General features: G+C 37.7%; 1 protein-coding gene across 1 annotated transcript in view; it reads right to left on the reverse strand.

Annotated features, from left to right (window-relative positions):
• The window catches only part of DGKI (diacylglycerol kinase iota), a 402,958-nt gene that overhangs the window by 79,469 nt on the left and 310,802 nt on the right, over positions 1–12,687 (reverse strand). Inside the window, exons 22-23 of the mRNA XM_034647002.1 lie at positions 4,755–4,834; positions 2,479–2,523 (exon numbers count right to left, since the gene is read on the reverse strand). Coding sequence (XP_034502893.1) covers positions 2,479–2,523; positions 4,755–4,834 — 125 coding nt within the window. The remainder of the gene's footprint in view (positions 1–2,478; positions 2,524–4,754; positions 4,835–12,687) is intronic.

Genomic DNA, 12,687 nt, shown 5'->3' on the forward strand with positions numbered 1-12,687 from the left:
CCACCTACCCCCTATTCCGTGGCCATGTTAATTCAAACAGTCTCCCTCAGGTAAACTTCTTAGTCCACGAGCAGATCTTGGGCTGCCCTAGATTTCCTGTATTCCCTCCTTCCTTAATACCAAAGGGCCCCTGTTTTTTATACCTCGGCAAGGACGGGTGTGGGCACAGTAATACTCCTGACACTCATGTTTGGTCACTGAATTGAGTATCCTACGTGGTCAGTGCATAAAACCTTCTGACATGGCATTTATAATGCAGCAGTTTTGACACCAAAGTTTGACTGACTGCAAGGAACCCAAAAAACACAGCAAGCTTTTGATATAGTTAGATAAATACCATGAATTCTTCTGCATGTTTTTGTTACCAAATAACAAATGAAACAAATACCCTTCTCACATTCTAGAGTCTCAGCCGTCTCCTGATCTCTGGGCAAACATGTAAAAATATGGTATAAAGAAAACATGGAACAAAATATCCACCTACCAAAATTCTCACACCAAAATGACAATATCAAATAAGGCAGAATAATAAATAGGTGTATTAGTTTTATAAAACTCCTTAGTGGCGCAGTTGTTAAGCGTCTGCCTTCGGCTCAGGGCGTGATCCCGGAGTTCCGGGATCAAGTCCCACATGAGGCTCCTTTGCTGGGAGCCTGCTTCTTCCTCTCCCACTCCCCTGCTGTGTTCCCTCTCTCGCTGGCTGTCTCTCTGTCACATAAATAAAATCTTTAAAAAAAAATAAATTATAGAAAAAATATCTGATTTTTAACATTGAACACTACATCAAAAATTAATGATGCACTATATGTTGACTAACTGAACATAATAATCATAATAACAAAAAAAATATCTGAAATGTCTTGATAAAAATGTAAAGATGCAAAATGTTCATGTGTAAAGAGTACAAACTCTTAAAATAACCACACAAATTCATGAACTCTTATAGGTAACAGGGTCAGTTTTTAAAGAGTAGAGATCAACCCTAGTCTCTAAACGTACCCAAATTTTAAAAATAAAATTAAACTTAGTGGCTTCGGGTAAATATGCAAATAACCAATGGAAGGAATGTTGTGCTCTATCTAAAAAACAGAGTAAAAATGAGCCTTCTAATGGTTGATTAAAAAAAAAAGTCTCAGAAGTAGAGTTTATTTTCTCAATGTAAACACACCCTAAGTGAATTCTTTTCCTTTTTATTGCGGCCAGATAGAAAAAAAGACTCTTGAATAGTGAGGTACTTTGTTTGAAACATAAACCTACAACCAAATAAGAACACCAAGGCTGCTCCTGTCATTAAGCCTCAGGATAATGAGGCTGCCTTGGCTGAGGGTAGAAGGTAGAGGGTATCCACCAGCAGACAGAGAAGCCACCTAGAGGTCACAAGATAAAGTTTTAAAAAATTGTTGTTTAAAAAAATGTTGTTTATACGAAAGGATGTTTAGGTGTAGCAAAAAAGAAGCCAAAAGCAAATGTGAGGTGCTAAACCAGGATTTAGAGATTGAGACATCTTTAAACACCTGTCCCCCACATGGAGGTATGAAAGGGTCTAGGACAGGATTTATTTATGGAGGGAGTCTTGGCATACCCTGACTCCCACACACCGCTCTGGTAGGGAAGGGGAATAGCTTCTCAGAGGAAAGGGCTTTACTGGGACCACTCAGAGCTTCACGTTTGCCCCTTACAGTTTGGGCTATACTGTATCCTGGGATCTGAACCATGCCTGAGAAATCTCATTTGTAAAAGGATGGCTAGAGAGTGCAACAGGATAGGGACAGGGAAGTGGGGAGAAAACGGTCCTCCCAAAGATTGTTGGGGCAAAGGATATCTGAGTGTTCTCCTGAGGACTTGATGTGGCTCATGAGAGAGAGGCAGGCTGGGTTTCTTAGATCCTGTCCAAAAGACCAGGATGAGCCAGTCAGACTGCATTTTAGAACATTTGCTTGATGGTTGTGGGAAACAGAGAACTCACTTTCCTGGATGTGAAGAAGACACATGCAGCCCTGGTTGCTAATGGCAGCCATCTTGGACACGGAAACATCTAGTTCAGGTGAAATTGACAGACAAGGAGAACAGAGCAGAAAGACCAGCAGAAAAATGAAGCATGAAGCTTGGCTAAATGGTACCTAAAATCCACCCTTGACCTGAACTTTTTGCTGATGTGAACCAATAGACTTTTTCCCTGTCAAGCTAGTTTGAACTGAGCTTCTAATATTTATCATTGAAAGCATTTCATTTTATAATCTTTTTTAAATGATCTGGGAGAAAATCTACAGTTCAAATTTGTGCTACACTAGGATAGCCCCAAACCAGGAAAATATAAATGAATCAGAATGACCACTTCACTTGGTTCTTCGTGTGAACTCTATATCTAGGGAAGATGTGGCCTCTAATCCAAATGAAGCATTGATTGAAAGACGGACCTTCTTTTTTGGGGGGGGGGGAAGCTAAGAAAACAACCAGAGGGGGTCAATTATATGTTACCTGGTAATGAACTCTCTGGGAGCCAGAAGAAACTGACTGCAGGTCCTAATGAGAAAATGGAAAAAAAAAAAAAAAGTCCACACCTTCAGATTAGTTTGAACAGGCTGCCTCTATAACTCTACCAACTGAACCCCCATTTAGTATTATTAAACTCATCTAGAAAGTATCTATACCTCTTCCAAACTCATTAAGCTTAAACAAAAAAGAGAATGCCCCAAATAACAAAAACACACCAACCTGGAATGAGAGAAGAAAGGCCGTTCAGCTACTGAAGTCTATACATCCTAAGCAGTTTAGAGGTGAGTGAGAGAGTTTCAAGGATCAAGACGACCAAAAGTAAAAACCAGGCAATTTCTTTTTAATAAATGGTGGTCATATTTAATTTGCACCTGAACTTTTGGCTTATGAAGAAAGCTTCTAAAATCCCTTTAAGTATTCAGAAAGAATTTATTGATCTTAGACCAAATACAAACTGTCCTAGTAATTGTGTTTCTACTGCTAAGTGCTTGGCAAACATAGGTTTTCATAGACAGCCAAGAGAAAGTCGCTGGTCACCCCTACATGATCACGAAGTGCAAATTAATAGGCTTGACATTAATGAGGTTTTACTGGCAGATTCTGAGAGCCTGGCCTGCTTTATAAAGTTTTATAAGTAAGTTGTCACCACGATCATGTCCTGAAGGCTTCCTTGTTAATGAGGGTAGTGATTCTATTCACAGATGTCAGCAATCCTGGGTACCTTTGTCCTTATACCTGCTTCCCACAGGGCTTTAGCAAACTACTCTGTGCCCAACTTAGTTTTAAAACTTTTCCTCTTTGAGTTCATTCATTCATTCATTTTTTTTTTTAAGAATCCTGCTTTTAGTTGAATATTGGTATTATAAGCATGCCAATAAGTTAGTTTTCAACAAAGTCAATTCATTAGCCATGTCGTGGACTACTGTGAAATCTTAAATTACCCAAGAGTTAAAAAAACAAAAACAAAACCAGGGTTTGGCATCATTTATGATTTGCCTTTTTATTGCAGGTTTTTTGAGGGAGGTTTCACAATAAAATAAAAACAGTATTTGGAAAAATGAGAAACTGTGGTGTTCGAGGAATATTGATTTGGGCCTGAGGCATACACTATGAATTCCACAAACTTTAACATCTTAAAGTTATTCTTGGTTAAAAAAAAAAAAAAAGCTAAATGAAGCCACAAGTGTAAAATTTGCTGACTTTTCTTCTCTCACCCATATCTATATTCAAAGTTTGGTCTCTAGCTCAAAATATATTGTGTTACAATTCCATCTCTATCCTTAAAAATGCCGAAAAGGAAACTTAATAATTTTTCATATTACTTTATGCCTCCTACCTGAATTTATTGCCACCAAGAGAACTATGTTCTCTTGTTCAAAGCTAAGTGGCTATAACTTGACAGTATTTTCAGCGCTATATATCTTCTCTGTGATATTTACATATAAAAAAACATGTCATCTAGAAGAGAGTTTTTCATCTTGTGATATCTATCAAAATGACCCAACAGCTCAAAAAATACAAATGTCTAGACCACATCCAGAAAACAATGATTTTAATGTGCATCCTTCATTAAGAAAAAATGACAAAGAAGTGACTATTCATGCTTTTCATCATTTGTGGAATGAAGACAGTGAACACTCTCTCTCAAAGTTTGGCAAAAGCAATCAATGACCACCGCAGTGATGGGTCTGGGTCTCCTGACTTCGCTGGTGCAGTTCAAATTCGTGGGAATGCCATATATGAGGTCTCTTCCCTTGCCTCTTTCTATGGTAAACCTGACTGAAGAACAAAATAGAGTATTCTTCTGTGTTCTGACACACATTCCTACGAAGGATAGAAGGTTTTTCTTTCCTGTAGAAGTTATATTTTTTAAAAATGCGGTGAGCTCTGGCTGAAGCCTGTGCTCGATACAAAACATTAAATAACCTAACTCTGTTCTCCTTCATTATTGATCAGGACCCTTTGAAACTCTGTAGAGCTCAAAAAACACAGGGATGTAGTCTGGTAAGAAGACAAGAAGTTCAAAGCTATAGTTATGGATCACAGTAGAGCAACGTCCTTACCCATTGCAACCACTTGAGGAGGGAAAATAGCAGTGGGGGTCGGGGAGAGAGAAGATGTGGTCGATGCTTAAAGGACGAGGACACCATGCTTTCATGTCTTCCCCAGGTGCATCATTGCAGAAGTAAATCTATATGGCTGGTAATTGTTTACAAAAATGGAAAACTGAGAATAAATAATTGGCTAAAGAAACTCACCTCCTGTAGGCGGTCTATGTACATACGGCAAGTCTCCAAATCACAGTCTCCACGCACAACTAGAATACCCAGAGGGATAGCTAAGGGTGAAGGAAAGAGAAAAGTCTAAAATAACATATTTGATTTTTCTACATTGGCATAAATGTGTTTTTTACGGTTTAAGAAGTATCTCATAAATATTAGTGTTTTGGACATTTCAATATCCAAAATTCTCCTCAAACCTCCCCTGGGACCCAATCTCTTTGTTGCAGATGCATTCCTTGCATGAGCTATATTGTCCCTTGCCACCTGGCCAGCCTTCATTTTGTCTCGGTGGCCCTGATACAAAGAGTAATGTCATGAGAACAGTGGACTGGCAGGACCAGGAGGCGGCTCACAGCCAGCTAATAATTTATGCCTGCATTTTCAAGAGTCAATGTACTGCCACAGAGGAATTAAAAAATCATGATTCTGGACACTTACTCCTTTCCCTCCTAACTACATGGGGTTTAATCTTTCTGTCGGTTTGCAATGGTTCCCTATTTAAGAGACTCGAGCTACTCAAAGCACTGTTGCTACCTGGTGGCCAACACCAGAACTAAATAGGCATTAAATGTTTAAAATAAATAAATAAAAGCTTCTAGAAGGTTTACAGCTTAAAAATCCCATTGACTTTAAACATGGTCAAGTGTAAATGTGGTATCAGCAGGGCTTCAGGGAACAGTTAGGAAAAGCTATTATGTGCCTTAAATACCTTCTATTTAGGCAGTGGCAAATGTTCCACAACAGCTTTAATGGATAGAACTTCCTACATCACAGGTAACCACAAGATTCCTGAAAATTTTTCTCCTTCCCAAAACTTCAAAAAATATATTGCCCATTTCTAATTTTAAAAGTACAGTTGTACTATTAAATCCATAATTTAATTAAAAAAATACCCTTTGAAATTATGAATTATCCAACTAGAGTCTAGCAAGCACATGATAGGCCTGTTGTGTTCACTAAAGATTTTGAATTTTTAAACTTTTTTTTTTTTTTAAAGATTTTATTTATTTATTCGACAGAGATAGAGACAGACAGCGAGAGAGGAAACACAAGCAGGGGGAGTGGGAGAGGAAGAAGCAGGCTCATAGCGGAGGAGCCTGATGTGGGGCTCGATCCCTTAACGCCGGGATCACGCCCTGAGCCGAAGGCAGACGCTTAACCGCTGTGCCACCCAGGCGCCCCAAAGATTTTGAATTTTTAAAGTCTCATCATCAATAAATGGGTCTGAAAATGCAAAATGCATTAAAAATTAATAATACAGAGAATAAAATACATATAAAATGCATGGAGAAATCTTGAGGAACTCACAAAGTCATAGAGAAGTTACATATAAACAATAATAACTATAGCACAGGCCACATTAAATGCATGGGCTTAGTCATATGAAAACTATAGGAGAGAGGGACTAATTCTTGCCTGGAGGGTAGTTTTAGTCTCTCTGTAAGTTACTAAGCCCCATTGGCTCTTTTAGTTAGAGAAGTGAGGGTAGTCTGGAGAAAAAGAAATAGTTTCTTTCTCATTATGACCTCTTAGATTGGCAACCTAAAGGAACAGGGTGTGGTACTGATGTCTCTAATGGAAACGAAAGTCCTACATACATAAAGCTTGAAAGCATCCATCATCGTGTAAAACTATGTAAACATGTGTATAAGTGTGGACTCTTTCACCAACGATGACTTGTTTACCTTCACAACCATAATGTCTGGTAGAGCAGTGGTAGCTAGTCAATGAGAGTTTATAAAAAGAAGGAGAAGGGTTTAGAGTGCGTTCAAGTGTGAAAGAGAAAGTATGTCTTGAAGGGCTAAGTCAGCTCTCCAGGGGAGGCAAAAAAACAAAGGTTTGGAGCAGGAGACAGAGCATGTCTGGGATTGGGGCAAGGGGGGCAGTAAGCAAAAGGGTAAGGAGCCCTGCAAGTCTCACATGTTTAGGGGAAATAATAATCTGGAAAAATAGTTTTTCTTTTCTTTTTGAATATAACCAGAAACATCAAAAAATTCATCAGTATGGTAATCATACATCTTTAAAAGAAAAGGAAGGGAAATTCAGTGAGGAGATTCCTAAAAGTACTGATTAAAATAATCACCCTCAGCTAGACTACTACATAGATCCAAATAAGGTTATCTACTGAAGTAAAGAAAGATTAAAGATTTCTGACACTTGAGGAATGAGTAGGAAAAGCTAGAATTTTGGCCTAGAAAGTCAGTCAAATGTTGTGGAAACAAAATATAACTGAGTAACATGAGAGTCCATGTTAGAATCTTACTTAAGGATGCTTACTCTTAATTTCAAATGTGCCAGTGTAAAAAAAATGAAACTTGATCAATACTTATCTATTTACTTAGGGGATACATTTTATAGAAATGCAGGAATCCTGTCAACATCTCTGATTTCCTTCTATTATCAGTGTTTGGGGTTAATCTGGTCATAAATTCAATGTACTTGGTAGCAGATATTTTAAACTATAATTAGAGGGTAGATATTCCAGACCTAGAATCAAGAAGGTAGACTAGGAAAAACTTTTCAAAGATGTGTCATTCATTTCTACTGTAAGTATAAAATCAGCTACTTTGCAATATTCCTCAAGAAGTCAATTAAGGAAAAGAGGGCTTTTGACTGATGTTAGCTATTAACTGGGCTTAAAAAAAGACACTCTCTACCACAATTTCATATCATGATTACTGACAATTGCTGTCAAATCTATCCTATGAAAGTAGCAGTATGCAGTACAAAGGATTTATGGTCATTCTCTCTTGGATTCAAATTCCAATGCTGCTTTAATCTTACAATGTACTCATATTGGCAGTTTGGTCCTGGAAATTACTCAATTCCTCTGATCCTCAAGGTGAAGACTATGGTATTTAGGATAGATACCTTCTAGGATTTTGTGAAGATTAAATGCAACACTATATTTAAAAATGAATAGCCAAAACATCATGTTCTTTCTCCTGTACCCCCTTTACTATCTTTTGAGCAAGTTTAGCTAGAAAGTGAACACACCTAATCGTATATCTTTCAGTTTACCATAATACCGTAAGGATTAGCTGGTAGTTCCATAAATTATATTTCTGTTTTCTTAAAACAAACCTCTACTCTTTCTGCAACGAGAAAAATAACTGTAGTATAAAAATACTGTGGTCTGACAGTTTCATTTGGGGGTTGACATGGTGGAGAAAGCAGAAATTTGTGGAAAATTATCACCTTCCTTTTACAATATTGACAACTGACTACCACTTCAGTGACGGTCCCTTCGTGTTAACTGGGAACAATGAAAGCAGTTGTCCCTGGAGCATTAACATCATTAGCCCCGATCCCGATGGCTCACCCTTGTTTTGGCATTAGAGATTTTACTTGACTCCAATAAGCAACAGCCAACACTCAACCTACATGATGGAACTTTTATTTCAGGGATCAAATTTATACATTCTAAGCAATAAAGAACAAGCTGGTATCTCAGTTAAGATGGCAGATTTAACGCCTCCTTTTCTCTTACCAGAAATGCTACTAAATTACAGTAAATGGATTTTTTAAAGACATAAACCAAGAAAAAAGAGGAGAAACAGAGAGCAGACAGTAACAGATGAAGCAGATGGAATATTGGTAAATGACGCAGAGCTCCTATAGAGTCTAATCCTAAACCATGGGTGGGATTGATGAGAACCAACATGATTTATATAGCAAAACCCTCAGGAGCCTTGCAAACTGGCAGGATCAGGTTCCTCACACACTGGAGGGAGTAGCCAAAATAGATGACTAGATTCCACCAGCCACTCTTGGCAGGTATAGTTACTTTACAGACAATGGGGATTAAATGACCATCTGAAGAATGTAGAGATTCCCCAGATTTCTTCCCTCACTAGGCTCTCCAAAAGTTGGCAGCCAGAGCCCTACCTTTTAGGAAAGAGATCTGAAATCTCTTCTTTAAGGAATCCTCAGAGAGTTAAAAGAAAATATTCCATCCACGAAATACAAACAGATTACATAAAAGAAGATAAAGACTATGAGGGAAAAAAGGAGAATGAACATCATTCAGAGAACAAAAAAATTCTTGAAAATAAAAAAAAATTGATAAAATAAATAGAGTTTAATAGAAAGAACAGAAGACAAAGTTGAGAAAAATCTCCATAAAAGTAGAGCAAAAATAAAGGAGGCATAAAATACAAGAGAGACGCAAGGAAAAATAAGGCTGGGCCGAGTGGTCCAACATTCAAATAATAGGAGTTCCAAAAAACCAGAGAAAAGAGAAATTATCAGAAATAAACAAAATAAAATATATTTCATCGAACTGAAGAACATTAGCTTCAAACTGAAATGGCCCAGCAGGTGCCCAGTACAACAATAAAACAATAGAAAGACATTTAACTTTAAAATTAAAGAATACGGGGGACAAAGAAGTGTCTATGAATTTCCAGAAAGGAATAACTGGATGACATATAAAGGACCAGGGATTAGATGGTTTTAAATGGTAAAGGCATCTACACAGTGGGGCAGGCAATGAAATAAGCCCTTCAGCATTCTAAGACTTTTACACATAATCCAAGATATCAAATGATTCCAAGGGTTGAATAAAGGACACACCCTCTATCAAGAAACTACTATAGTACTTCCCAGAACAAAAGTTGAGTTTGCAACAAGGATGAGGAACGCATGCAATATAACATATGGGGAAGACAACAAAGAAGAGGATCAAAGCAAACTTCCAAGGTGGGGCTAGACAAGCCTTGGATGACAGATGCAACGAGCTGCCAAACTGCATACACTAGAGCCTGTGACTCAAGAGACCGCTATGTGGACAGCCGTCGTCACTGAGATTTTCGTAGTCCTTGGAGTGATTTTTCAACCCAAGGATACAGCCCAGGTGAGTCAGAACCAGTTTCTTATATATATAACAACACTCTATCACCCCAGATGTACTCTGCCTTAACCTGTTTTTGAGAGCAAGAGTTAGGTGATGGTGAAGCAGAAACATTCAAAGAAGCTCATTCCCTCTAACCATATTTCTGCTTGATACCTAGAACCCACCCTGGTACCCTGACAAATATTTCTCAGAATTCAGTCACTGCCCGGCCCCTAAATCCTCTTAGAATGGGTTCATGTGCATCCTCAGGGAAGCTGAAGCCAGACAGAGATGCAGAGACTCTTTTCAGCTCTCCTGAGAGCCTTCCTCTAAGAATGAAATCATCATCTTTTCCTTACGTGGGGAGGTTTAAGTCAGTCAGTTTGTCTCTCTCTCTCTCTTTATTACAGCGTAATTCTTGTTAGAATAGAATTGCAGCTGACCGGGGCTGCTAACCTATTCAAAACACAAACAAAACTATCTACAATGGTATCATTAAAAGAAGGTGTGTGACCTTAGAGAAAAGCTTCTCAGAAACTGCAAAGATTTGCAAAGATTGGGTTTGATGCTCAAAATATATACATAAAAATATTACAATTGCAGTCTCAAGGCTAAATAAAAACAATGTCACTTTCCTGAAAAGAATAAATCAGAGTTAAAAATTCATAAAATAGGGAAGTGTTTTGAACAATATGGTAAATCATCAAAAATATAGATAATCTTAGAAAATTTATTTTATGTGAACACTATTCAGAGATACCCTTTTTAAAACTTGACATTTCCTTAAGCATCAGTTTTAGATTTACTGACCTAATCGATACGGTTTATGTCCCATACTCACTCTCTTTGTATAAACTTATACACAGTCTTTAGAAACCAACAGGCTGAAAAAGAAACTCTTCCCTGGAAAATAACACAGGTGAAGAGCTAGGCAAGCTTGTGTTTGGCAATGACATTTGGGATAAAACACCAAAAGGATGATTCATGAAAGAGAAAAGCGGTAAATTGGACTTCATTGGATTAAAACTTGTGCTCCGTCAAAGCTACTGTTAAGGAAATGAAAAGACCAGACAGACCAGGAAAAAAACAATCTTTACAAAACACATATCTGATAAAAGACTGGTATTCGAAATATGCAAAGAACTCTTAAAACTCAACAGTAAGAATCAATTAAAAAGTAGGCAAAAGATCTGAAGAGACATCTCACCAAAGAAAACACATAGATGGTAAATAAGCACATTAAAACGCTGCTCAACATCATATGTCATTAGGGAACCACAAATTAAAACAACAAGATACTATATATATCTATTAGAATTGCTAAAATTGTAAAAAAAAAAAAAAAGAGAGAAAAGAAAAGAAAAGAAAAATGACAACACCAAATGCTGGTGAAAAGGCGGAGCAAAAGGAACTTTCATTCATTGCTGATGGGAATGCAACACGGTTTAGCCACTTTGGAAGATGTCTTGGCAGTTTCTTACAAAACTAAACAAATTCTTACCAGCAACAGTACTCCTTGGTATTTACCTGAATGAGCCAAAAATTATGCCCACAAAAATTTGCACATGAATATTCGTAGTTGGCTTTATTCATAATTGCCAAAACTTGTAAGCAACAAAGATGTCATTCGATAGGCAAATGAAAAACAAACTTAGCATCCTACGATGGGATGTTATTCGGCAACAAAGAGAAATGAGTTTTCAAGCCACAAAAGACAATGGAGGAAGCTTACATGCATATCACTGAATGAAAGAAGCCGGTCTGAAAAGGTCACGTGCTGCATGATTCCAACTACATGGTGTTCTGGAAAAGGCAAAACTATGGAGAGTAAAAAAGTCAGTGGTTGCTAAGGGTTACAGGAAAGCGATGGATGAATAGGTACAGCCCAGGGGGTACTTAGTGCAGTGAAACTACTCTGATACTGTCACAGTGGATGTGTGTTGCACATCTGTGAAAACCCATAAAACTATCGAACACAAGCATGAGTCCTAATGTAGAAATGTGGACTTTAGTTAATAATAATGTATTAACATTGGCTCATCAATTGTAACAACAAACGTATCCTACTAAAGCAAGATGTTAATAATGAGGAAAACTATGTGTGCCGGTGGGGCGGGGGAAATGTGTTGAGGGGATATATGAAACTCTGTGTACTTTCCACTTAAGCTTTTTTTAAACCTAAAACTGCTCTAAAAAATAAAGTCTATTAGTTAAAAAAAAATAAAAAACAACAGAAAAGAAAAAAAACAGGCTCTGAGTTTCCTATAGGCAGGTATTTTGCTAACATCTGAGAATCTGCTCACATACAGAAAAACAAATGTTACCTACTTTCTTGGCCATAGTTTTAACACTATTCAAGAAGTCACAAGATGATGAGAAGAAGGGACTAGAAGTAAAAATCAGGGAGGGGGCCAGGGGACTAGAGAGAGGAAGAAAAGTCCTAAGTGAGGATGAGAGGGGATATGTGGAATCTTCCTATGGTCCTCATTAGTTTTTAATGTGTCAGAGTTATCAGGGAACTAAAGTTCTAACTTGATGGCTGACAATAATTAAAGAGAATGAGTTGGCAATGTTTCAATCCAATTCCCCCCATGTGACACAGGTCCATTTTACAACTTGTCATCATTAACTGCCACAGCTCAATGGAACCAACAGGGGAAATTAATAAGCATATTAGCATTCAAAAGGATACCCAACGTCCTAAGAACTTTATGCTGCACTGTGCCGTAGCTGGGGTCTGTAAAATGTTTCATGAACCCTGGTTCTTGTGATTAAAAGTCATCCTAGAGTTTGTACTCCATAGCTTGAGCTAAACTTCCCATAGTTGGCTCAAAATGTCACCCACAAGAGAAAAGTCAACTAGGTAGTTTTCACTGCATTCTATATGAGGATAGTATTTTGGAGGTGTGCTTTCTAGAAAATAGCCGTTTCTCTACAAATTTGGGTTTCAAACTACAGATCGAATTCTGCTTCTTATCCTAATAGTAACCTACTGAGAAGGCAACCCAAGGGACATCCAACTTACTTTTTAAAAAATCCTCTTAAACACTTTGCCATTGATAATTTCAAATAACA

The sequence above is a fragment of the Ailuropoda melanoleuca genome, chromosome 1 (assembly GCF_002007445.2).
Source record: "Ailuropoda melanoleuca isolate Jingjing chromosome 1, ASM200744v2, whole genome shotgun sequence".
Classification (NCBI taxonomy): Eukaryota; Metazoa; Chordata; class Mammalia; order Carnivora; family Ursidae; genus Ailuropoda; species Ailuropoda melanoleuca.